General features: G+C 44.6%; 3 protein-coding genes across 3 annotated transcripts in view; 2 read left to right on the top strand and 1 right to left on the bottom strand.

Moving 5' to 3' along the window:
* Positions 1–4,937, top strand: part of slc16a10 (solute carrier family 16 member 10) — a 34,819-nt gene extending 29,882 nt beyond the window's left edge. Inside the window, exon 6 of the mRNA XM_070988143.1 lies at positions 1,204–4,937. Within this exon, the coding sequence (XP_070844244.1) occupies positions 1,204–1,430 (227 nt within the window). The 3' untranslated portion in view covers positions 1,431–4,937. The remainder of the gene's footprint in view (positions 1–1,203) is intronic.
* Positions 4,938–9,174: 4,237 nt separating this feature from the next.
* Positions 9,175–14,149, top strand: mfsd4b (major facilitator superfamily domain containing 4B). The gene is made up of 4 exons (XM_070986793.1): positions 9,175–9,727; positions 11,041–11,209; positions 11,511–11,627; positions 12,064–14,149. The coding sequence occupies exons 1-4, from the start codon at positions 9,446–9,448 to the stop codon at positions 13,374–13,376; spliced, it is 1,881 nt and encodes a 626-aa protein (XP_070842894.1). The 5' UTR covers positions 9,175–9,445; the 3' UTR covers positions 13,377–14,149.
* The window catches only part of rev3l (REV3 like, DNA directed polymerase zeta catalytic subunit), a 75,003-nt gene continuing 62,999 nt past the window's right edge, over positions 14,069–26,072 (bottom strand). Inside the window, exons 20-32 of the mRNA XM_070986792.1 lie at positions 25,533–25,651; positions 23,570–23,688; positions 23,239–23,380; positions 22,726–22,970; positions 21,544–21,652; positions 20,677–20,883; positions 20,221–20,330; positions 19,332–19,446; positions 18,943–19,080; positions 18,474–18,664; positions 17,503–17,749; positions 16,636–16,854; positions 14,069–15,227 (exon numbers count right to left, since the gene is read on the bottom strand). Of these exons, the coding sequence (XP_070842893.1) occupies positions 15,087–15,227; positions 16,636–16,854; positions 17,503–17,749; positions 18,474–18,664; positions 18,943–19,080; positions 19,332–19,446; positions 20,221–20,330; positions 20,677–20,883; positions 21,544–21,652; positions 22,726–22,970; positions 23,239–23,380; positions 23,570–23,688; positions 25,533–25,651 (2,102 nt within the window). The 3' untranslated portion in view covers positions 14,069–15,086. The remainder of the gene's footprint in view (positions 15,228–16,635; positions 16,855–17,502; positions 17,750–18,473; positions 18,665–18,942; positions 19,081–19,331; positions 19,447–20,220; positions 20,331–20,676; positions 20,884–21,543; positions 21,653–22,725; positions 22,971–23,238; positions 23,381–23,569; positions 23,689–25,532; positions 25,652–26,072) is intronic.

The following is a 26,072-nucleotide window of genomic DNA, read 5'->3' as shown; positions in this document are numbered from 1 at the left end:
TGATTCAGCTTTGCCAAGCACCGTCACATCTGCATCGCAGTCATTGAAAGCACTGAAAGAAATCTTTAGAGATCTTATTCATCTGTTAAGAGAAAGAAGGTGTTGTCATTCTCTGCTATGTCCTTTGGTAAATCTCACAAGTAAAGTTTTAAAATGGAACTTGTGTGGCAGCTTTGGCCTTTGCCCTCCAATCCTATCAACAGATGGACTCTTGCTGTCAGACAAAAAGGATTCCTGTAGTAAAGCTGTCAGCCTCTGTTTGAGACCAAGAGAAGTTGTCTTTTGGGGCTTTTGCACCACCTAGTGTTTCCTTTGGCACCTTGTGGTTGCTGAATGTGTAGGGCTCAGATCAGAAGCACATATTGTACACAAGCAGCTGTGTCCATGGGAAATGCATGACCTCTTCAACACTGGAATGCATATGACTAAAGCTGCATTGTAACATGTCCATCAGCTCACACGAGCATCATGTGAAGAGCGCCTGAACTGCCTGAGAGACAAGGAAGTTATTTTCTTTAGATAGACACACAGAATGTATTGAATTTTATTTCTCCAATAGGATCAGAGGTCGGAGTCAGCTGCAGATTCACTGTTGCTCGAGGAAGCTTTACGAAGCGACTGCTTGCAGACACGGGGCTTGAACAAGTGACTCTCCAGAAATGTTCACATGCACGTCACTGGGAGAAACTGAGTCATGGCACAGACCTTTACATGCTCTGTACTAACCTAGTTATTGTAAAAATCCACGTTAACAGGCAGATCAGTAATCAGCTGTGCTGTGGGCCCTTGTGGAAAAATCAGGTTTCTCAATTATGAACAGTTCGTGTCTCATTTACAAGCAGGTTTTTGTCAGCTCTCTGCAGTTACTACAGGTGACTTTAGTGCATGTAAAAGCTTTGTTTGAGACGCATCAACATGAACACAAGAGTGCAGACCCTGTCCCAGCAGCTGGCATGAAGTCCACATATTCACTGTCAGCAGCAGGATCTGATGAATGCTTCTCAGCCCCCATTTGACATAATCAGCGAGATTGAACTCCAAGAAGCTAAAAATAGACACACGTGCATCCCTTTAGATAATCCTGCTTATTGCTGACCCTCACAGGCTCCAGTAAGGTCAGTGTTGTGATTGTGTTCTCATGCAGCAGCTGTTTCTCCTGGTGTGTCGATGTTGCACTAATGCTGCACTGCTTTCTGTCTTTAGGTTTCCTGAGGGACAGACTAGGCAGCTACGACGTGGCCTTCTACCTGGCGGGCATTCCCCCGATCTTCGGAGGAGCCGTGCTGTGTCTGATCCCCTGGGTGGAGGCCAGGCGCAAGAGGAAGGAGAAGGAGGCGCTGAGCAGAGACCAGGACGTCAGCCAGAAGATGGTAGAGCATGAGAAGGCTCAGGGAGACGCACAATACAAAACTGGAGAGTCTGTCCTCTAAGAGCCCTGCTGGACAGACTGAAAGAGAGACATACAGCCCGGGGTCAGACTGAGACTGCGAAGTACTGAGACTCAGTATATGTGTTTTTTAGAAGATTGTAATGACTGCCCTCTGTGGGAGACTGTCAGAAAATGCCAAAGCGTTGAAACATATCAGATGAGTCATAGGCTGAAGTGCAGTTAAACATGAATGTGATCTTGAAGAACTATGCATTAAATCGTTTCAATTAGACTGAACTAATCGTACAGCAGGCAAGCTCGAAGTTTTAAAAGAAAATGGAGAAAACTTTACATTTCATATTTGTCACACAGGAGAGAAGGCATGCTGCTTTCAGAGTGCGTTCTCAAGGGAAATGTGGACTCACATCATTCTTTACAATCTGTGTGCAACACTACCATGTGGTTTTAGATGTAGAAGTATGTCATAGGAAGGAAGCCCATACTGTGGGGAAACTTGGTTTAGCTCAGTCAGTCTTTGTTTTGCATCCATGCAAAGCAAACTGGTCCACTACAGATTTCTCCTTAAACCTGCCATCCCTATTGTCTCCAGTGTCCCCTCAGACACTGTCTTAAAGCATGCCAAAATTGTAAATGTTGGGGATAATCTGTTGATAGTACTTTAAAGGGACAGGAAGTGTCTCCTCAGAGAAGTGCTCTGAGAGATTAGGGGTCAGGAGTTCATTGTTAGTGTTAAGCATGAAACTCTGGGACCATCTGAGCTGTGAAGGCGCTCAGACACTTCAAGGGACGCAGCAGGGACGAAGCACAATGATTTTACATCTCAAGACGAGCCGCTGGGTCCAGGAGATTTTATGCGATGGATGGATTAGACCCTCGATGGCCCAAAGGACCCAGATTCACCATGTTTCAATTAGCTTGTGGTACTTGATTTCAGATTAGTTTGGTAATACTGTATGTAAGTACAGCATGAACTGAGATGATGGGGACCTTAAGGAGACACCTGCATTATTACATCATCTGCTGGTTCCGTTGTGGTGAAATCCACATTTAAGGCCTTCATGGTTTACATTTATATTATGCTTATATGGTGTATATTCATTAATTCCATCCTGGCTAATCAAATTACCACAAACTAATTATTAATTTCTACTAACAGAGGGGCTGCTTGTAATCGAACCACGTGCCTGAGAAATGTGTAAAAATGTACTTCACAATAATGTCTGAAAAGGGATAGTTTGACATGTTAGGAAATTTTTGGCTTTTTTCCAGCAGTTAGATGAAAAATCATCTGTCAACGGTCATCTGTTATCTGTTAACGATGAAGCTCCTGCCAGCAGCCTGTTGGCTCGCTTGGCACCAAGACTGCAAACTGCTAGCCTAGCCCTCTGTGAACGTAACAAAATCAGACTCCCAGCTCCTCTGAAGCTCATGGATTAACACGTTTTATCCTGTGGAGTGTTGGAAGCATGTAAAGCCAAAATGTCAAATTATTCCTTTAACAACAAAAACTCTTAGCCAGCACAAGTACACCTGCGTTCATTTATGAACCTTAATATTGACTGATAAGTTTGTGGACATGTCTGTTAATTGACTGTAGTGTTGACATTAAGCAGTATTTCTTTTATACATATAAACAACCAGTGGTGAGACTTGTTTTTAAAGTTTTTCTTTTTTCTCTGTAATTTGGTCCAATATTTTCCACACGTGCTTTCCTTGTGCACCATACATTTACAGTGTCATGCTTGTGGTTAAAGGGGGAAAAGCTCATATGCTTTCTAGTAAAAGAAAATGAGGTTTGCCCAGTAGCTGATGCTGTCCAGGTCAGAAAACAACCGCCATCATGCCAACAACAGATCGGACAGATTGGATGGAAGACCTCTTAAAGTAATATAATGGTGCATATGTAGTTCCTCGAAACTTCATAAAACACATTTACCAACAGTATCACTTCACTATTTGAAACTGAGCTGAGGACATGAGCTTTACTAATCATTGACTACGTGACCATTAGTCAAGTCAAGTGAAGTTAATCATTAACTCTGTACCCAGTACATAAACCTTTAGTAGGAGGTTTTGTTTTATGTGTTCATATCCTATTTATTTTTTCGTTTTTGTGGAGAATGTCATGCTGTAATTGACAGGCATTTGCCTAAAGCCGTGATTTCATTTACTGAAGACCAAAATGTACTGAAATGAAAATAGCTGAAAGTGTGTTTGTCCTGTTTTGCTGCTTCGTGTCCCGAAAGCCTACAGGTAGGAGTCAGTGAACCATCTGACCGCGTTAGCAAGTAACAGCAGTCCGTCACTGTTGACAGTGATAGATTGCTTTTTGAAAACTCAGAGACCTTTTGGACGTCAGTGCACCAGCGCTGAACTTCTGTGGGTCTGTGATGTTTTCTCTGCAGACCTGTGACACTGTCTACCTCAGATGTTGTATCAGTGTAGAGCTCTGCCCCCATCCGGACGACCCCAGCATCCCGTTCCTGCATCAGAGGCAGTCCAGCAGAGCAGTGTTCATGTGAGCAGTGAGAAACACAAATAAACTGAAAAGTCTTAGAAAACCACGGAGCTGTCCGAGCTTTGCTCTTTAGTGAAAAACCGGAAATGCCTTTTTTACAAAACAAGTAGAAGAAACTTCATCAGCGTTTACATCTTTTTTGCTCTTTAAATATATCTTTTTATTGTGATGACATAATATCCACTGTCTTTCAATTCAAGTCTTGTTTTAATGCCATTTATGACTGTTCATCATAGACTTTTATTTTGCTTTCCTTCTGTTATAGTCACCGGTGAGACTAAGGACTTTCTTGTCAAAGAAGATGCTTAATTTGTAGCTCTGGAGTTTGATTGTAAACCTCGTCGTCATGCACTCATTTAAATTCCTCCTTATGTTTAATCATTATTTTTGCTTGCTTCATTTAGGCCTGCTTTATACCTGCTTCTTGAAATTATCTGCAGCATCCAAAGAGACATTTTGAAAAAGTTAGAAAGAACATTGCATGTTGTGTTTTCGTTCAGTAGTGACTTTAGACCAGCTCTCTCAGACAGGTTGCCTTATTCAAGTGCCTTTGCCTTCGTAGTGTCTGCAGAGGCTGTATGTGGCGAACATGTGTTTTAAGTGTTTTGAATGAGCTTATCTGCTGGATTGCGTTTTATTGTTAATTTGCTGTCATTATCTTGGTTCTCTCACATCTAATCCAGCCACTGGCTTTATTCAGAATATCTCTTATGTATGTGTATTGTTTTTTCTTCAAGTACAGATAAAGATTTACTTGTGTAAAACTTTGCTGAAAGACATGCATCTTTGCTACTTTCATACTATTTTTTACATAATTTTTATCTTAATTTCTGTTCACTTGTTGCTTAGTGTTCTTTTATTTATATATCTCATGAGTTACCAAAATGTTTTCTACTAAAATATAACCTTTCCTGTCTTTCCTATCTGCTGCGGGATGTGTGGTGAACTCTAGTATATGCAATGTATTATTATGTAAACACAATCAGATTTCAGCATTTTCAAAACAGTAAAAAAGATGTTTAAATTGTCTGTGACTCTGTCCTAATTCATCGTTCCATGTCTGTGGCTGGTAGTCTGTTATCACTGCGCTCTGGCCTTTCATTTGTTTGTCACCCCCTGTGACGATGTACGTACAGCACGGCGATTGATGATTGGACAGATATTCCTGCGTGGCTAACAGGCTTTCTGTCTGCAGATGCTCACGGTTCAACAGTCCAGAGTATCGCTGCGTGGTGTCAGCTAAGGGCAAGTGCTGCAAAACTGCATAATAAACAGAACCAGATACATCTTCAAACAAGTGAAACGTTTAATAGTCTCATCAGTGAATGAACTGTGAATGACCCGCTTCTTAAGAATCTCTGGCCTATATGTGGGCAATTAAAAGACTCTCTAAAATTCACATGTTTCATCAGGTCTAACTGGGTCATTGCTGCCCATACTTCTAAAGGAAACAGTCTGGAAGGAAGTGCTGCCTGGGGGGCTTAACTCAGGGAACAAATATTCTCAATATACTGTATGTGGCAGCCCAGGGGGGGCTGTAAGGATTGCATTATATGTGGATATCCAAGGATCTTTGAAGGGGGCCTCTGAAGGGATGCTACAAAACAGTATGTTTAACTAGGAAAAGCATTTTGTGCAGGAAATGCACATGAATGCTGAAAGCTGAAATAAACTGTGAAGCAAGCCTGTGACTGAGGAGGTAGAGCGGGGCGGCCGCCAATCAGAAGGTCACGGCTTCAATCCCCAACTCCTGCAGTGTGCATGTGGAAGTGTTCTGAACCCTAAAGCTCATTCTGTGCACTGAACCCCTAATTGCTCCCGGTGTGTTTGCGTGTGTGGGAGTATCATACAGATTAACTGCCTGGCCTTAAAGAGCTGGGAGCTGAAATGTGTTTCCTCAGATGAAAGGGAGCTGAATAGCAGAATACAGGATACAATAATATTAAAATGTGTGTACTTTAAATCACTGATAAGAGTTCAGTGTCAACCTGTAAGGAGTGAAAGCACGTGAAGTGGTGGCTGAAGTGCAAGAATGAATGAATGTTGTTGTTGGCCTAGTGATTAAATCTCCATAAAGGACTTTGAGGTGTCATTCCTATCATCAAGTGCATTAACTGAAAGTAATAGAAATGTCAGTTGAAGTCAGTTTTTTTGAAAAAATGTGAAGTGTGAGTTGAGGAGGAGAGATTCATGTAGACCTCTTATATTGAAAGCCTTCAGCTCTCCAGAAGTTTCCAGTTCTTAATTGTCAAATCCACAATAATTACAGTGAAGCAGTCATTGGCAATGAGGTTCTGCCTTGAAGGCTCCCTGGCACATTCCCCTTACAGATATGTATAAAAAATTCTATAAGAAGAAAAATCATGGAAGTGGATCAAAATCTAATGACAATCTAAGACATGAACTAGTGCAGCAGATAAAATAGCAGTTTATTATTGAAGTGAACAAACCTCCTCAGCCTCGTTGGGCCATCTTTTCACTGTAGCTGGCTTCCTGTTTACCAGAGGTTTGCACCCAGGCAGGAGGTGCACCAGGCCTGGATCAGATATCTAATTATCCTTGATGTAGGCCAGATTACAAACAAGAAAAAAACACTGGAATAAAATAATATAGGATAAGATAAGCCTTTGTTGATCCCACACCAGAGGAATTCAGTCATTACAGCCAGCAAGGATTACAAAGCGCAAACACAGTGGCATAAAGAGGTAAGGTGTAGTGTACAAGTATACAGAATAGAAAAACAACCATGTATATGTACATTTGTCCATCCATCCATCCATTATCTATACCGCCTATCCCTTTCGGGGTTGCGGGGGGCTGGAGCCTATCCCAGCTACAATGGGCGAGAGGCGGGGTACACCCTGAACCGGTCGCCAGCCGATTGCAGGGCCACATGCAAGGACAAACAACCATTCACACTCACACTCATACCTACGGACAATTTAGAGTCATCAATTAACCTAATGAGCATGTTTTTGGTCTGTGGGAGGAAGCCGGAGTACCCGGAGAGAACCCACGCATGCACGGGAAGAACATGCAAACATCACACAGAAAGGCCCCGCCTGACCCGGGGATCGAACCAGCAACCTTCTTGCTGTGAGGCACGCGCACTACTTGCTGCGCCACCGTGCAGCCCTATGTACATTTGTACAGATAAAAAATAGTAAATGCCATAAAAATCTTACTGCCATAGAAAATGTACTATTGCCAATATTGTTATGAGAAAACTAACTAATGGCATTTGTTGTATTGCACCTGAAAAATACTAGGTGTATGTATGTATATGCACGATATATACAGTTTATGAACGTACTGTTGCTAATATGGATAATAGTGTCATTGCACAGTTGAGAGAAAATGGCCGATGTGAAAAGGTTTTAACGTTCAGGCTGCATTTGCTACCACATTCTTTGGACATCTGTGAATATTTCTGCCTCCCTCCAACTCCACTGCAGATTATATCACACATGATCCTTTATTTTCATTGTCTTAAACAAAGCAGTGTAAGACAGCTATGAGATGGTTTAAGCAGCACGATGACAATACAGACACACTTTGAAGTGGGAATGACTCTTCATTTGTTCCAAATACAAGCTCGTTGTGTACGTTGTAAAGAACATTGTCTCCTATGAAGAGGCAATAAGACCTGAATTAGACTTGTTCACAACAAAGTCAGCTTGAGTCCTGATGAAACAAAACAGCTGCTGTGACCTCAGTGATGATTTGTTTCCACAGGTAATTGCAGAAATGGGCTATAGACTTAATTTGAACAGTTAGCTTAGTCTAGCAACAAATCTGAGAACCTTTGATAAGAAATGATCCAGTAAATAAGTGAAATGAGTCCTGCTTGTGAAATGGACCTGAAGCACGCTCTCTCCCTCCCCCTGCACGCCGTTTGGCCTCTGCTCTACCGCTCTGCTGGCCATCAGCATTGGTAACAACCAACAGTAAGTTTACACACGAGTGAAAATTCTGCAATGACATGTGGCACCTTGGCACTGCGACATGAGACAGAGGCATCTAAATTTACACTGAGTGTCAGTGAGGACAGAGATTTACAGCCCGACTTAGTGGCTAAATTCCATCACACCAATGTGGATAACACAATATTCATTAATATTCAGAATATTCACATATTCAAAGCAAACACATTCAAGGACATTTCGTTTAATTGGAGTGTTTTGTTTGTTTGTTTGTTTGTTTTTGAAACAACTAAAATATGTTTCTATTTTGTCTATGTGCTTGGAAATAACCCATGTTTCTTTAATTTAACCTAATAAACTTAAATGAAGAAAAGTAAGTATTTTTAGAAAATAGTTCTTGACACTGAATTCAATTCATTCCAAAGGCTATCATACAAATGATTTTATCCTAATTGGTGGGGAAAAAAATGTACTTTTATCACAAACATTGGACTGTAAAAACAAACCGTAATCCAGGACTGAGTCTTGTAAATATTTAAATAACATTTGTTGTAACAAAGCACATAATTAAAGATAACACTGTACTCTTGGAAAACAGTATACATAAGAAATAATTAGAGTGAAAATCATATTCATAGTAGAAAAGAACTGTAGTTGTTCACGAACTTCGTTGCTGTTTTGGAGCAGAAGAATCTATCAAATGTTCTATTTGTACGTAAAACGAGCATGGAGATCTCTGAGCTTCTTATCAGATATAAACACATATTCAAATGAGCGATGGCGCACAGTCACACCATCTCTGGTGGCCCCACTTCGAGCCTGGTAATGGGATCAGGTTGTCACACTCCTGCGCTATGTTGTTCTCCCACCACGAGAGGCCGCCATTCCTCCAAGTGCTAACCTGGTGGCGACTACTTCCTGTAGCCTGGTCAATTTTTAACGCGTCAGCTGAATTAGAGAGGAAAAAAGCGAAGACGTCTTACTCAGCTATGAGTTCAGGATACTGAGAGTATCAACGACCACCTGAATTGTCTGTCAGTGCGGTAGTTACTCCCAATCTGACAGTCACGATATTGACCATGGAGCCAATTTTATCTATAAAATTATTTTCTATATTTAGTCATAGATGGAGAAAAGAATAACTCGTGTAAGCTGACAATGCTAATAAAGTATGGGAAAATCTCAAAAAAGCAAACAAAGAGTAAATAAAGCTCGCTCCGGCTAATACATGACTGAGTCATTCATAAAGTTTGAACAAAATATCGTTCCATGTTATTTGCGTCATTCGGTAGGCGGGTCACATTTCTGTACAGAGTGAACCTTCGTCTTAATAGACGATCTTTGTAAACGACCAGCAGCTATACGTTGGCTGTTGGTGTATGGAGGGACACCGCCGCTGCAGCAGTAGTGGTATCCCACTGTCATTCTCTGAACCTCCCAGCATCTGGAAAGATGCCTGACTTAATTTTAAAGATTTAGCCCCGCGAAACCTGCGACCAGGAAGCGCAAAAAACACAAGAATCCAGTCTAAGTGCCGTCTAAGTGTTGTCAGTCGCTGTCTCTCGCTGACAGCGCACCATTACTGTCAGCAGTCGTAGTAATAAATTGACAGGTATGTCGTCGTCCGGTGCACGAGACACCGTCGTTAAAAAGAAGCACGTTCGTTTCGCCAGCATGGAGGACGACGACGACAACGATGACCAGGAAGAAGACACCCTGTTTGATAAAAGGAAGGACACCGGGAGAGGGCTGAAGAGTGCGCTGAAGGCGGTCAAGAGGACGACGAAAGCGGGATGCGACAACCGGGTCGAGGTGGTCGGCGGAGGAAGGGGCGGATATGGAACGTGCGGCCGCTGGATGATCACTCTCGCGCTCTGCGCATCTTTCCTGGGCTTGGTAAACTCAGGAGTGAATGAGGCAATGTTGGCTAAAGCCTGCGTGGTTCGAGAGAGAAAATGTTACATGTAAATGTTTCCTCAGGCTTTGTACTCATTAACTACAAGGTGTGTAGAGAACGCTAATGACAACCTAAAAGCTCGCTAGTTCACATTTGTGAGGGTATGTTAGCTAATATATAGGTACAGGTAGCTAATGCTATGTTAATGTTATGAGGTAGTTCGCATAACAAACACCTGTTTACACTAAAGGAATTTAAATGAGAAGAGGAAACCGAAAATGACGAGTTATTGTCATGCTCTTTCGTGAACATTAATTTTAAGCTTTTGCAGTACGTATAGTTTTAGGGCATGTTGCCTGTAATTTACTCTAAGTATACAGTTTAATTTGATTTGTACTCTTCCTTTACGCATCACAACTGTCATGTTCTTTCTGATGAGCCTCTGTGAGCAGCAGTCTGACCTGCAGGTCGTCTTTCACTAGTTGTGACAGAGGTACAACCAAAAAAAAAAGACATATCAATGCAAAAGCAGACAGTGATAACTTTACAAATGAGCCAACCATATTTCCCCCTAAGAGTCAAGCTGTCAGTCAATAATAGGCCAGTTGTAATGTGTATTCAGACAGGAGGATTTACATAGTTGCAAAACTTGTTCTTCAACTGTGCTGTGAGCATTAGATTACTGAAATCCATCAGCACACACCTGCTTACTTGTGGAACGTCCATGTCTTTCCTTTGCAGTGGGAAACTTAAACACACACAGGCTTTGTTATTTCAGCAACACCATGGTTCACTTTCATTCATTTACAAACCATGGAAGGGAAGAAGTGTGGTCTTGTGAGAAGCAATGGGATAGTTAAAGAAACAGTTTCACCCTAAAACAACATGTTATCACTGATACAGAAAACATTGTTTCTGGCGTAAGTAGTCCGGCATGGTTACAAAATGTTTTCAGTGGTATAAAACATTAACAGCAGTAAAAGTTAAATGTTCTTATCTGACGAGGACGCCGTGCACACAGAAGGCATGTTGCATTTTGCATATGAGTGCTGTCACTCTGCAACTTCCTGTAACTTTCAAATCCAGGCAGCATGGTTGATATAGGTCATTGTTATTTGGAAAGGCTTGAGGGATGAGTGTGAGTGAGAGCAACACACAGTAGATGAACATTTAATTCCTAAAGAACTCATACAATCCACTCAGCACTACTAATTTAACATATATAGCAATTTCTTTAAACATGCAGAAAAGTGGTCGCATGCAGTAACTGTACGCTCTCCTTGTGACTCATGCTGGGCTCTTGTTTTTCCAGGGGATGAGTATCTCTGTCCTTGGCCCCACGTTCGAGGACCTGGCTGTGAATGTGAAGCAGAACATCAGCAACATTTCTTACATCTTTGTTGGCCGCTCGGCGGGCTACATCGGCGGCTCGCTCTTCGGAGGCATTCTGTTTGACTGCATGAACCCCCATCTCCTGCTAGGTAGCTCCTCATGTCATGTAGTTGTCGTAGAATTTGTGTTGTAGCCACAGATTGTGCGGTTGTAGGGGGGTCTCAGCTTAAAACTTTACTGACTCTGTCTTGTGACAAAGATGTTGCCAGAGTTTCATGCTGTGGTTGGATGCTCGAGTGGTGTAATAGAAGGTGAAGGATTTATCCTTTGTTGTTGTAACCTGAGGTAACCACCTGTGACAGGTCCCATCCACTAGCTTTACATCACAGTTTCTCATGATTTTCAACACTGATTCAACTGAAGTTTCTCTCTGATTTTCTTGCCTTCCAGGGTTTTCGATGCTGGTCACAGCGTTTGGAATGTGTGCTATCCCTTTCTGTAAGCAAGCCCTGCTCCTCACCGGGCTCATGTCCAGCATTGGGATGTCGATGGGTGTTCTGGATACAGGTATGACAACACGCAATGCATGAACTTATAGTACTGGCTTGCAACCCTGCAGGCGTTAATGATTCATTCCCTCAGTTTGCTTCTACACACACGGTACATCCTCACAGGTGCTGTACCACCTGCTAGTTGTGTTCTCAGTTATGAGAACACAATTAAAACACTGCCAAACCAACAGGTGGCGATATAGCCCCTTCAACAAAAGATCCAACTGCTAAATTACTAATCCTAATATGGCGAAGGCATGAGCCGTCCTGCTCTGCCCCTGATTGACTAGTACTTGTTGCCTTCCAAGCCAATCAGAGACATTAAAGAAAGAGGTGAAACATCACAGGATCAGGAAGTGTGATGTCACTGCAACAACATGCAGCAGCTCATTCAGTGTAATTGTTAAAGATGATTTATTCTATAATCACTGTTTCTCTCCTCTCTCCATTAGGTGGTAATGTCCTCATACTGAACACATGGGGTGAGCAGGCGGGCCCCCACATGCAGGCTCTGCACTTCAGCTTCGCAGCGGGGGCCTTCGTGTCTCCAATCATCGCCAAGCTGCTGTTTGGGCCTGAGGGGAACAGCAGCACAGGAATCGTACCCACAAGCTCTACACCTCCTGTCAACACGGAGAAAATCAGCAAAGCCCCCGACATTCACACCATCATCAGCTACGTCCACAGCAGGAGCAGCACCCTCAAATCCATGTGGGCCTACGTTGTGATCGGCTCTTTCGTCTTTCTCATCTCCTTCCTCTTCTTCATCCTCTACTGTCGCAGCAGCGTTTCACGTGACAAAGCCCGCACCTCGTCAGGAAAGCCACTGGTGGCAAAGCATCACGTGGCTCTTGTTGTCCTGCTCTTCTTCTTCTTCTTTTCCTACGTAGGTGCTGAGGTAGCGTACGGCTCCTTCATCTACATCTTTGCCAAGGACTACGCCCACATGCGTCAGTCCCAGGCAGCTGGACTCAACTCACTGTTCTGGGCATCGTTTGCTGCCTGCAGGGGATTGGCCATCTTCTTTGCGGCTTGCATGTACCCAGGCACTATGATCCTACTCAGCCTGGTGGGCTCCACTGTGTCCTCTCTTCTCCTCTGCCTCTTCAGCAAGGAGAAGGTGGCCCTGTGGTTTTGCACTGGTCTGTATGGGGCATCCATGGCAACCACCTTCCCCAGTGGCATCTCCTGGGTGGAGCAGTACACCACAGTGACAGGTCACACAGCGGCAGTCTTCGTGGTGGGTGCAGCGCTGGGTGAGATGGTGCTGCCCGCTCTTGTAGGCTTCCTGCTGGGGAAGTTCCAGGACCAGCCCCTGCTCATGTACCTGTCGCTCATCACAGCCACCTTCACCTCCATCCTCTTCCCGGTCATGTACAAGCTGGCCTCAGCCCCCAGCGGCCAGAGCAGGAAACCCCGCGCCAGGGGCCGGCCTGACGCAGACGACAGCGAATACCGTCAGGCACTGTTGGACTCGGGAGCCAATGACGAGGAGGAGGAGGAGGAGCAGGACAATGAGGCTGATCAGTGGAACGATGCAGACTTTGAGGTCATCGAAATGGATGACACAGCAAGTCTCATCAGTTCACCCAGCAAGGCCTCCTCTCCTCCTGACATCACTGGTCTAACTGGCAGCTCCACGGCCTCCAACACCCAGCTGACAGAGCCTGCAGGTGGAGCCTCTTTCTCAGACACCATCTCCCTGGTAGGAGACTCCCCCAGACGCAAACTGCTGCTCTCTCTGGACAGAGAGAAGAGAGACTGACACTCCTCCTGTGACTCCTAAGTGCTGTTGATCTCTCACTAAACACTAGCAGAGCCAAGCCTCCACATGTCTGTGCTCATCTGTCATCCAGAACCTGAACAGTTACCAACAGCTCATATGATGTACTGTGCAGTGAATGCAACCCTGACGACTGACCTGAAACTGTGTAGCTTATAGACCACCCACACAGTCTGTCGACTCTGTTTGGGTTCTGCACTCATTAGCATCTTTTAAAGCTTTTGGACCCCTCCTGAATGATGAAGGATCAAACTGAACTGCTGTCATTGATTCTCTACCTGCCCTCCACAGTGAGGTCAAAGGTGAAGCTAAGCTAGAGAACAAAGTCCCAGGGCTGGTAGAAGTGCCTTGCTTGAGGACACATGAGCAGAGTGAATGAGTTGAACCAGGGATGGTTGCCCCCCCCTCCCCAATCACACCACCCTGCTGCCAAAAACTGATGTTACAAATGTCATTTAATTTTGCACTATTGCAGTGGTCTCATTGATGGCAAATGTGCGATGACGGTGATGAGACTTGGAAGAAGTTCTTTTTTTGTTGCACTTTTGTAAAGATGAGAGTTCGGATTGTTTTCGTCATGTACTGTAATGTGTCCTGTGGCTTGTGGTTCCCTCCATCATGTGTTGTCACTGTGACTCGTTTGAATTTTTAGAAACTGAATCATACACAGAAGGCATTTAATACATTGACTTTTTATTATATCAATCTCAAACCTCCACCCACAGCAATGTCCATTAAAAACAAACAAAAAACACCTCCTTCATCATTATCATTTTTTACATTTATACAAATACACAGGTCCTGTGTATGGCTGTACGGAGAATTGAAGATCAGATCTTGTTATGGTGTGATGACAGCTTTTTTTTGCACAGAAAATTGGAAATGTACACAAACCATATATGCACAAGGAAACAATAGACTCTTTGTGACTTAAATTATCAAAATACAGTATTGCAACAGTCCCAGATAAAAAAAAAACAAACAAACTGAAATGGTTTCCAGTTCCCACACTCTGTAGATAAGAGTATGAACGTGTCAAATCTGCCAAAAATGGACATCAATACAATCAAGGTTAAAAGGAACATGAATAATGTCATCTTTTAACAGAATGCATAAAAACAGATTTGATTGCATTCATGGCCAGAGCTTCAGTTTTTTTTATGATAATGCACAGTGAGATTATAGATGGAGCTATACAGGAACTATTTACAAAAACACTGCAGCCAATAGAAAAATGAAGAAAAGTCAGTTAGTGGTTTGAATGTAGTCTGTCTTGAGATTTGAAAGGAAGCTCCTTAAAAACCAATGACTTCAAACTGCTACAGCGCATACAAGATACAACGAGTCATTGTGACTGGACTGCACTCAGTTCCATGACAGGCGGTCTGTCGCTGTGTCACCACAGACATCAGCTTCACTCAGCCCATAGCAGCTAATGGAGATGGCAGCAAACAAGCATGAAGACAAACACAAGGCCTGTAGGGGGGGTTTGGGTGGGGGGGTTGGAGGGGCAGTCTGCACACGCAGAGAAATACTTAACAAATAACAGTTACAAGACAATGAAAACCCAACAGGGCCCAATCAAAGCACCATATAAACTATTACAACTGAATGGACAATGAAACACTGGGGGTGGGGGCGGGGCAGCAATTAGCACCAAATCCGCATGGAGCTCCTGGATTCAGAAGCCAATCAGAACTGCTCCAGCAGCTGTCGGAGGTAGGGGGCCTTGGAGAGCTGTCTGTTGACCCGGGACAGCTTGTACAGGACGGGACAGTCCAGGGTCACACAGGGCACCTGCCGCTCTGCACAGCCGCTACAGTTCCTACAGATCTGGACACAAACGCACACAAATATCACTATTGATGCATGCTGCATTTTCTTTCCACTGTAGACCAGAATGACCGCCTCACAGTTGTTTGCATCCTTCAACCAGTCAAGTTGCAGTTTACATCCATGTCTGTCCAGACTCATTATATATGTGATGAGGACTTAAAATGAATTTCAGAGGAAGCTTCTTCCTCCTCTCTGAAGTCTCCTTAAATCTCTACATTACAGTTAAGAGAGAAGTTGCAAGCAGGCAGAGGTATGAGACGCAGTACTTTCTGACTCGAATGCCGATTACTACAAAATAATGTCATCATTTATTCATATTGCAGCAATATGATCTTGTGTTACTGTCTTTAAATAACCTGCTGTCAACAAAAAGTTACTGAAGTTTCCTTTAACTGTATACGTGTGAATCTGATGTCACACATCAGGTGAACACTGTAGTTTAATATTTCCTACGCAGACGTGTATGAAACACTTGAGAAACAGATGTAGAATTTTTTTAATGTGACGACTTGAGAGAAAACACTGTAACCAATGGTAGCTGATAGTGGAAATGATTTAATGAGTAGAAATAGAGAGGTGGAGAAAGCATGAAACCAACTAGGCTCATAGAGAATCCTTATCGGGGGCTACGCAGGTGTCTCTGCAGCTGCTTTCTGGGACTTTCCCATGACCTTGCAGGTGTCTTGGCAGCTGCTGCTTCTTTGTGTGGTGAACAGTATATAAGACCGAACACAGACCACAGAAGGTCGGAATCCTTCAGGCTTGCATGCTGTGCATTTCTGAACACATTCCCCTTTATTGGCGGCAATAAAGTATTTTGCTTCTTGGACTTCTGACTGCAGATCTTTATTGAGCACCTTCAAAGGGACTTTTCCTGAACAATTGGACAGCTGAATTTGAGGTTTTTTTGGCCCTTTGTGATATGTAAATTTGATTTCAACTTTCCACAACAACATCAGTTTGATATTTGAATGGATTTTTATTAGTTAGTACATGCATGCGTTTGTTCTGGGGAGAAAAAATATGGTTGCAATCTCAAAACAGCAGATATAAATCCAGTGATGCAAGCCAGCAAATTAAAGCTACAACCACATGCAAATTCAGTCTATATGTTTCTCTGTGCTCACCTTCAATCAGTTTAACAATCAGATATTCAAAATGATTTTGCGACATTGCTGCTAGTTTGGACATCAAGGTTGTCCTTCTGAAATGGACAATATTTGAATTTTCATAGACTTTTTACAGGAGGGACGAGGAGGAGGTGTACCTTTTAAAATGTTTAGTTCATTATTTCTAGCTAATTGAGCTTTTTGGGAACAAATTATTAATCAGAGCAAAAGTATATTTATGTCTTAAAACGCGTGGAAAGCTGCACCGCTCCTCGTCCTCACCCTCTGTCTCTCACCTTCAGCAGCTGGTCTTGCTGACTCTCCCACTGTCTCATGTCCTGGTAGAGAGTAACTGCGACTCGCTGGGGCTCAGCACGGCACCGTGAGCACACGCCCAGCTGGGTGAGCTCGTCACACACCGGGCAGTGAAGCGTGGTGAAGTACTGGGAGATGGTTCCCTTCCTACCCACTTCCTCTCCACCCGCTGCAGAGGAGGAGCAGGACGCCTTCTGGATCTGTGTGCAGAGATGCAGGAAATACATATGAAAGCTCCTCCAATGGCTTGAATGACATTTTATTGTCCAACAGCATTTTCAGTATTAACTACAAGAAGATAACTGCAGCCTGATGTGGTGTACAGTCATTCGTCATCTCTGCTTTCAGCTCCACCAGCAGGTGGCGTGTGTGCTCTGTCAGAGCAGAACCAACTTCAGTGTTGACACAAAGACTGAGGCAGCGGTGCTGCAGTTTGATGAGTCTCACTGGATCCTCAGCAGGAAGCATGAGAGAGATTCTCTTTTCATCCTTTGTTCTCTCTCCACTAAACACACTGAATGAAAAAGACCCTCCGAAAGTCTGGTTTTATTTTGACAGGAAGGGAAGCAACAGTGTGTAAGCTGATCAGTCACGTATCAATCAAACACAGATGATGATTAATCAGTAATTCATTCTCCACACTCAGATCATTCAGATTTCACTGCATGCCTCCATTACGTTCCTTTGATTTCTTCTCATATGCTGCAGGTCGTCGTGCAGGTAACAGACTACATTACATGGATTCTTATCACCACTGATCTGCATTGCTTCTAAACTGCCGCAGTCAGATAAAAAGCCTCACGGCTGCGTGTTTCCTGACATGAAATGGACACTCTTCTCCGTCTCACCCTGGGGAGCTCCTGGTACCAGCTGAACACGTCCACTCCAATCAGCTGGAACATGCGGGCCAGTGGGGGCAGGATCTGCTTGGTGATGTAGTAGGTGGCGTTGAGGCGGAGGCTGGGGTCCTGCAGCACCTCCATGGGCCGACGCACCAGCTGGATCAGGGGCACGCCGGGCATCCCGTACACGACCACGTAGGGCACCCGCTCGCCCACACGCGGCTCCAGACGACGATCGTAAGCCATCATACGCCTGAGATGAAAGAAAACAAAGACCTTGAGGAACCTGATTGTAGGCCTCAGAGCTGCTTCTTGAACCTGTGCTCTAATGCAGCTCCTCTACTGTCAAATATTGGAACGAGCATCAAATCATTCAATTAAAGCTAATTAATTGTTGAGTAAATAAATTCATAAATGATCAATTCAGCGACACCAGTCATCAGCCCACCCGACACATACACACCAGTGCTCATGAATGAGGCTGAATACTTCCCTCTGAAATCTGATTTTTTTCACCCATTAAGAGCTGGGTTGCCTAGCAACAGACTCAGGTACTGTAAATGCAGTCTAGTGCAGCCAGACAATGAGCACTGTGGGGAAGGAGGAACTGGATTCACACTGACTACTGTAACTGTTGACAGCGAGCTCTTTCTCACTCTGCTGCTACTGCTCTCTCTCTCTCACACACACGCACGCACGCACGCACGCACGCACGCACGCACGCACGCACGCACGCACGCACGCACGCACGCACGCACGCACGCACGCACGCACACACACACACACACACACACACACACACACACACACACACACACACAGTCAACAAGCAAACATACTTATCCAAGTGAAACTAAGGACTTCCTCTGTCTTTTGGTGTTTCTCTGCATGTGGCCTTTCTGTAAATGCTCACTGACAATGTACTGTACACATGCTCTCTCTCTGTCTCTCACTCACTCACACACACACACACACACCTGGTGAGCTCCAGCGCAGGCACGCAGGCTCCGGGCCGGTATGAGCCACTGCCCCGGTACTCCTTGGCAAAGGTCAGGTCCTGCATGCTGGCCCGGCCGTCCAGAACCTTCACACACTGACGCTGAACAAACTGCTTCACCTGGCTGATGTCCCGAGTCTCAAACAGCAGCTTAATGGAACGCTCCAGAATCTGTGGAGGAGACACGTCCATGACGTGACGGATGAGGAGACGATAAACATGAGGGAGAAAGAAGAAAGAAAAGGGCCTGAGAGAGAGATGAAGTGGTTCAAATACAGCAGGACGTGCTGTTTATAGTGTTTAAAATATGATTAGATGTCCCTGAGCGTGCCCCTTCCCCCTGACCGACACGTGTGGAGCAGCCTGAGTAAGCGAGAGTGGGAAGAAACAGATTGCTGTAGAGCACAGTGAGACAGGGGAGGGAGGAGGTGGGTTGGTTTGCCTGTTACCTTGGAAACAGCGGGGCAGCTGTCGCGGCGCACCGTCTCGATCCCTTTGGCGTCAAACACGGGCTCCTTTTGGTCAAGGCTCTCGTACATGTAGCCCACGTAGCGCTTCTTTGTCTGCAGCACGCAGGGCAGGTACACCTGTCAACACACACACACACACACACACACACACACACACACACACACACACACACACACACACACACACACACACACACACAGATCAATAACTACCACTAAATGTGTGGATGGGGAAAGAAAATTGGCACAGACTGACAAATAAAAGGGCACAGACGTACAGATGCGGCAGCTGCTGCTGTGTGCGTGTGTGTGTGCGTGTGTGTGTGCGTGCGTGCGTGCGCATGTGTGTGCATGCGTGCGTGCCCTACCTTTTCAAACTTGAGCTTGACTGGCTTGGGGTTAGTTGCAGTCACTGCCTCTGCAATCTCGTTGCCGATCTTGAAGGCCTGCTCTTTGGTGGCTCCCTTCAACAAAACAAACATACTGCAAGACAGACAGACAGACAGACAGACAGACAGACAGACAGACAGACAGACAGACAGACACACACACACACACACACACACACACACATACAGAGTGAGTGCTGAACAGAAATGAACACACATGTTGCCTGTTCCATCTCTCTGCCCCCTCACTGACTGTCACCTCTCTACAGTTGGCTGTCAAAGACAAACGAACAGCAAAGAGAAGTCAGTCATCAAACATCTCAGAATCCTGCTGTGGATTTGGACTATGTATTAAACTGCAGCAGTGCTGTGCCTGAACACATCCTGTGTGTGGCTGTGTGTCAATTTTTGGACTATTTTCATTCTGAGAAACTTGATGAATAGAGAGAAAAGGCTGATTTTAAAACTTCACATTTCTTGCAAAGGAAACTGTGAATCACTGCCTGGAAAACACGGCAGCTGCAACCTTTTTGATCCACAGAATTAATGAGTGCCTTTGAGCTAGTTGTCAAAACAATAAAACATGTAATTTGACTGTTGAAAATGAGCTGCTTCAGAGTGCAGTAACAGGTGCCATCAGAGGCTCTCACATCACCAGCAAATAGTGACACATCAACAGAGCCGCTCGCAGTGCTAACACAGAGTGAGAGAAGCAAACAGGAATCATTAGTGTGTCAGTTGTGGCTTTAGGCTGACTTTGGATCAGTCATGATGAGCATGTGCAGCCCTGCCTGACCTGCTGCTGTGCTGTGACTGAACCTTGACTCCATGGATTAACAGGTGCTGAAAAGTACAAAGAACTGCTGACCTGTCGGTGTCTCCGTACACAACACGCGCTCCCCATTTCTTAGTGTCATTGACCAGTTTGATGGCTCTCTCCAGGGTCTCTCTGGCTTTGTGGACGATGCTGTCTCCCACCTGGAAACCACAGGTGACAAGTTGATGAACAAACAAAGCGCAAGTTTTGAGAAATATTGGTGGATTAAGCAAACATTTTTCTCCATGAAACCACAGTCCAGACCATTTCAGATTTACAAGAACAGCTGAAATGAAATATTTCCCATGAAAATGTGTGATGTTCGATCCATTCCTCTTGTCAAAAAGACCCACAGCTGGCTCTAAACATGGTGATATTTGGGATTTGAAAACATAAACAACACAAAGCTGCTGCACAAAACTCCTAGTCTTTGCAGTCTTCAATTTCTTCGCAGAATTCTCTAAATCGAAGAATGGCCGAACTGATAAGAGCCTTTGATGAGCTTACCTCCACGCTGGGCATGCGTCCAGAGTAGTTGGCAGCAGTGTAGCCGAAGGTGACGTTGGCAATGAGCTTGAGTCCGAGCTGCCGGGCGTCCAGCAGCTTCGTCAGGGCCTTGTCCTGCTTGTAGCTTTTCATCGACTGCTTCACCATGATTCGCGTGTTGAGGATTTCCTCCAGCATGCTGGGCAGGACCCCTTTACGCACTGTGGGCTGGACACAAACAGCAAAGGGGTGAACACCTATAAACAAGGATACGTCTGGCAAACGCAGCAGTTCTTTAAGACGACGACGAACGCCATCTTTATAGAGAACGATGACTGATGTCCAGCATCACAGGGAAGTTTAAGATACAAAACATCCTGAACACAGTACGTGTGTGCTATAGATTTAGGACACAGCACCACACAAACAAAGCTAATAATAGCCAGCTTCAGCAACATCAAGACTGGTTTTTGTCAAAATCCAGAGAAACAAAATTAGACGCAGACCAAATCTGATTTCCCTCTATGCCTTTAATAACCTCATTACACATCAGTGTTCACTGTGCAGTGACTGTGTGTGTGTGTGTGTGTGTGTGTGTGTGTGTGTGTGTGTGTGTGTGTGTGTGTGTGAGTGTGTTTTGTGTTATGTAATGGGACTGTGGGACAGGAGCCAGGGAGTGTGGGGGCAATGAGTGAATGAATGAAAGAATGAATGGAAGGAAGTAGAGCATGAAGTGGGCTTTCTATAGATGTGCTTGGCCTTCACAGCAGCTGATGACCCTAAAAAACCTGCACCGCTGGAGGACATGGAGAGATGAGTCACACTTCCAGGACAGCGATGAGTGCAAAGTGTGATCTCATCAGAGCGGATGGTCAGAGGGCGCCGTACCTTGACGAAGGCGATGCCGTTGGGTGACACGGTGATGTCGTTGCGGAGCTGGTAGAGGAGCTCAGGAGGAACCCGCAGGGAGGTGCAGCCAAACTTAAACTCATCAGGCCTGAAACAGAGACACACATGTGTGAACATCCTTTCATAGCGCTCTTCTGTCACTGTGCTGCTGGCAGCACTGCAGCGCGGTCCTCTCACAGGCTGTGGCAGAGTGGTGTGTCAGACAGCTGGACCTCTGCTCCTGCAGCTTTAAGGCCAGACTGTGGATGCACTAACACCACCTGAGGATCAGGTCAAATCTAAGAAAATCGTGAGTTTTACTTCTTAAATCCTTTGACTGTTATTCCAAGGAGATAATGAGAGGGGCTTAGAGGAAAACCCCTGTTGGTTAAACAGATTGTGATGACAGTTGACTAACAGACACTGCTGTGTTTTACAGGGTTTGCTTTTGTCCACTTGACAAGCAAAAACCCCAAAGATGCTCACAATATAAAGCAGAGACAAGCGGCAAGGTCCTGGAGAAGCTGGGCCCACAGACTGCTTGATATTTAGGCTTGGTTATTTAAAACATCAATAAGTGTTGCTGATGATTTTGAAGGAACTGTTTAATCTGCTAATCATTTTACTCAAAAGTGTTTCAGCATTCAAAAGGGTGATTTTGTTTCTGGTCATTGTTTGGAGTTGACTGCACACTGAAAAGGCAGAAATATTCCATGTAAAATAAGTCTGTTGTATAAAATGGTAATACATGAATCAAACACAGCTACTGGAAAAGAAGCCTACACTGAAACTGACGTTCTGCAGTTGATTTAGTGACAGTGAAATTTAAATCTACCCCCAAGGCTAATTTGACACTCTGCTCTGTGGAGAACGAGAAGCATGCAGCCACTTCTCTTTCTTCTTTTACCTTGGAGTAGTAGACATGCATGTTGGAAAGTGCTCATGGTTCCAGCTGTTGCTATGCAACTACAGTAATCCTGGTGGAAAAAAAAATGAAATACACCCTATCTTGCAGCGCTGACTGCTCTGAGCTGTGAACAACATGCAGAGCTCTCAGCGTGCCTGTTCCATTAAAAATAATGAGGGAAGGAAGGCGGCACGAGAAGAGACTTTCCTGGAAGACATGCAACCTAAGCAAGTTGGAGTACAAGCTGTAGGTGTGTGGGCCTGTCATGTCCTTACGTTCCCTGGCTGTCCACATGGCCGAGGCAGGTGGAGAAGCAGTAGTTGTACGCGATGACGATGGAGGGATAGAGCGACTGAAAGTCCAGTACGATCACGGAATTGCTGTAGAAACGCGACTCGGGTTCCATGACCAAAGGCAGGCACTGCGGCGCCCTCTGCTGGGCTCGCTGCTGGACGCTGGGCGTCACGGGGATGTAGTTCAATGGCTTGGCCACACGCAGCATCATGGACTCGACGCGGTACTGTTGAGACAACAAGGATGAACATCATGTTTTAGTATTGTAATTCTGAATTTAAAACCAGTTTTGTGCCTTCATCAGATTGTTTTTTGTCTTCTTTATTTCCACAATAGTCCATTTAATCTATCTTAAGCAGTCTCTGGAATCAGCTGTCATGTTGGCCACGGTGAAGAATTGAACCATTTGTAACCCTTTGATATCTTTGAGGCTATCACGCAAACACCTTTGGACCAATCAGAGTGTTCAGAATATGTCAGGCGTGTGTTGCTACCTGTGATCCTCTGGTCAGAACGTGAAAGAACTGAATCCCAAACACTCTGGCCAGCTCGCTGGTTTTGCCGATGATGTCCTGCTGCTGCAGCAGCTGCATGGTGCCGCGCACACGGCTCACGTAGTGGTCCACCACCTTCCACCTAAAACACACACACACACACACACGCTCAAAGCACTGGCCAAGCCACAAGTCACGCTGATTCAAATAAAAATAGACAGAAAGTGCTGTGTGGTTTTAAAAACATCAGAGCGTCCAAAACAAAAAAAGACAACCTTAAAATAATCTGTGTTCACATTTGTGATGAAGTGTGTTTGGCTTTGGCACAAACCTGTAGAGGTCGGTGTTGTGGTCAAACCAGTCGGACAGCGTGCGGGGGCTGTACATGGGGAAGCGCTGGTGGAGTACATGGAAGGCCACATTCTCAAAAGTGTAGTTGTTCAACGTCACCTGATAAAAAGAAAAAAAAATATGTTTGTCCATTTCCTCAAGGTAGCTCCTCCATGACGGCTACAGACCTTCAATCTGTGGAACGCCCTGTCTGTGTACAACATAACTCATCTTTTATGACAGTAATGTTTTTGGCTTCTGACTCTTTAAAATGAAAGTGTCTACTTGCGACCACTAATCACAGGTTATGGCTTTTGTGTGGACGTGAGTTATGAACAGTTCGACCAAAGGCTGGTTTTTCTTTCTCGGACGGTTTCATTTGAAGGATTTTTGGACATGTGCAGAGGTGAAAGTATCCAATACTTCACAAGAAAACAAACAATGTGAAAAAAGTTAAAATAAGCATAGTTTTGTGGAACAGAAATATATATTCCCTTACTTTCTTTTATTCATTTTTATGACTCTTTGAGGGGTCCCAGGCCCCAGCTGAGCTGCTGTTTTATGAGAAAATGCCGCAGAAGATTGATCAATGTCAAAATGTCTGTTATTTGGTTTTCCCCCAAATCATCCAGTCTTGTGCCAACTGTTGCATTTCACACACCATATTTCTGTTGAGCTGCAATATGGTTACATAAGATATTTACTGCTGGCCAATCAAATGCAGTGTAGGCTGCTCCGAGGAGACTGTGACCACAGGACTCTCAGAGTGAGGATAAAAGCTCACGGCCTAGATGCTGCAGTTGGCAGCACAAAGTAAAAAGAAATATTACAACAAACAAAGCAACAATTATAAAAGTTAAAATAATTCTTATGTAACGTTAAATTACAAATATGCAATGAATGCAAAGATTTCTTTTTTTTTTTTTTAAGTAAGTCATTTTAGACCCATCTCCATCTCTTGTTTACCATATAAATGCCACCCCTGTACATCATGCATACATATGATACTGATTTCCAAGGGTATGCAAATGACGCCCAGTTGTGTGTCTGTATCTGTCATCTCCTGCCTCACTGAAATTAAAAATTTGATGTTCAGAAACTTCCTGCTGTTGAAAACCTCAAGATCAGATGTAATTATAAGAACCCCATGTGGCCCCAGTACGAGCAGCATTTACAATCTGTCCTGTAGTCTGGATGTCTTATCCATCCATCCATTTTCTATACCGCCTATCCCTTTTGGGATTTGGGGGGGTGGGGGGGTGGGGCCTATCCCAGCCTTCAACGGGTGAGAGGCGGGGTACACCCTGGACCGGTCGCCAGTCGATCTCAGGGCACAAACAACCATTCACACTCACACACTCACCTAGGGGCAATTTTACAGTCACCAATCAACCTAATGAGCATGTTTTTGGTCTGTGGGAGGAAGCCGGAGTACCCGGAGAGAACCCACGCATGCACGGAAAGAACATGCAAACTTCACACAGAAAGGCCCGCCCGGGAGTCGAACCGGCAACCTTCTTGCTGTGAGGCACGCTCACTACTAATGTAATGTATGTTGTAATGTATAATGTAATGTTCAAAAAGAGTCCCACAGTCAAAGTGTTACTTTTGACTCAGAGTTGTCTTATGATGCTCAGGTAACTACTGCAGTCCTGCTTTGTCCAACTGAGACAACTAATCAACATCAGGGTATTGCTTTCCTCTGCAGACTTAGAAAAGGTCATCCATGCTTTTATGTCTTCCAGACTTGACTAATGCAATGATTTTAAGATTATATTGCTTGCAATTAAATCCTTGAATGGTCAGAGTGTATAAAGTGGCACAAATGCCCTCTGCTGCAGAGAAAAATCCATCCTGAAAGGCTAGAGGAATGAGAGAAACTAGGTCACAAGCTAAAACTCTGAGCGCTGATGGCTGACAGCAGCCTGTGTGGGAGGGGATGGAGGTCATGTCGGGACACCTGCCTCAGTCTTCATCACCCTCCACAGGTTGAGGGTGATGCGTCCGATGATGCTGATCTCAGTCATGGTGTCGGCTCCGTACTCATCCCTGTCTGCAGTGAAGCGGTTCTCTTTGGAGTCACCTAAGGACACGCACAGAGCCAGACAGACAGCCAATTACAGAGGAGGAGGGGAGCTGCCAGAGGCTCTCCATTCAGCTACCACACACAGACACTCACACAGACACACACAGGGAAACACCCAGGCACACTTAGATTCACAGACACAAACACAGGTCCTCTTCCCACACATCTGTGCTAATGTTGCACATGCATACACACAAACAGGGCCACACATGTTTGTACTTAAAACACCTACAGTGTGCACATGCACAAACACTCACACACATACACAAGTAATCATACACACACTTTCTCTTGACCTGGATTTAATGATTTCCCTCAGACTGGGATAAAGGGTGTGCTCAAAAACAAACGCTGCAGAAGAAAATAAAAGCGCCCTCACACACCTTCAGTCTGATGGTTCCAGACTTTCAGGAGCCAA

Source organism: Chaetodon trifascialis, chromosome 19 (genome assembly GCF_039877785.1).
Source record: "Chaetodon trifascialis isolate fChaTrf1 chromosome 19, fChaTrf1.hap1, whole genome shotgun sequence".
NCBI lineage: Eukaryota > Metazoa > Chordata > Actinopteri > Chaetodontiformes > Chaetodontidae > Chaetodon > Chaetodon trifascialis.
This window is presented reverse-complemented; position numbering and strand designations above follow the sequence as displayed.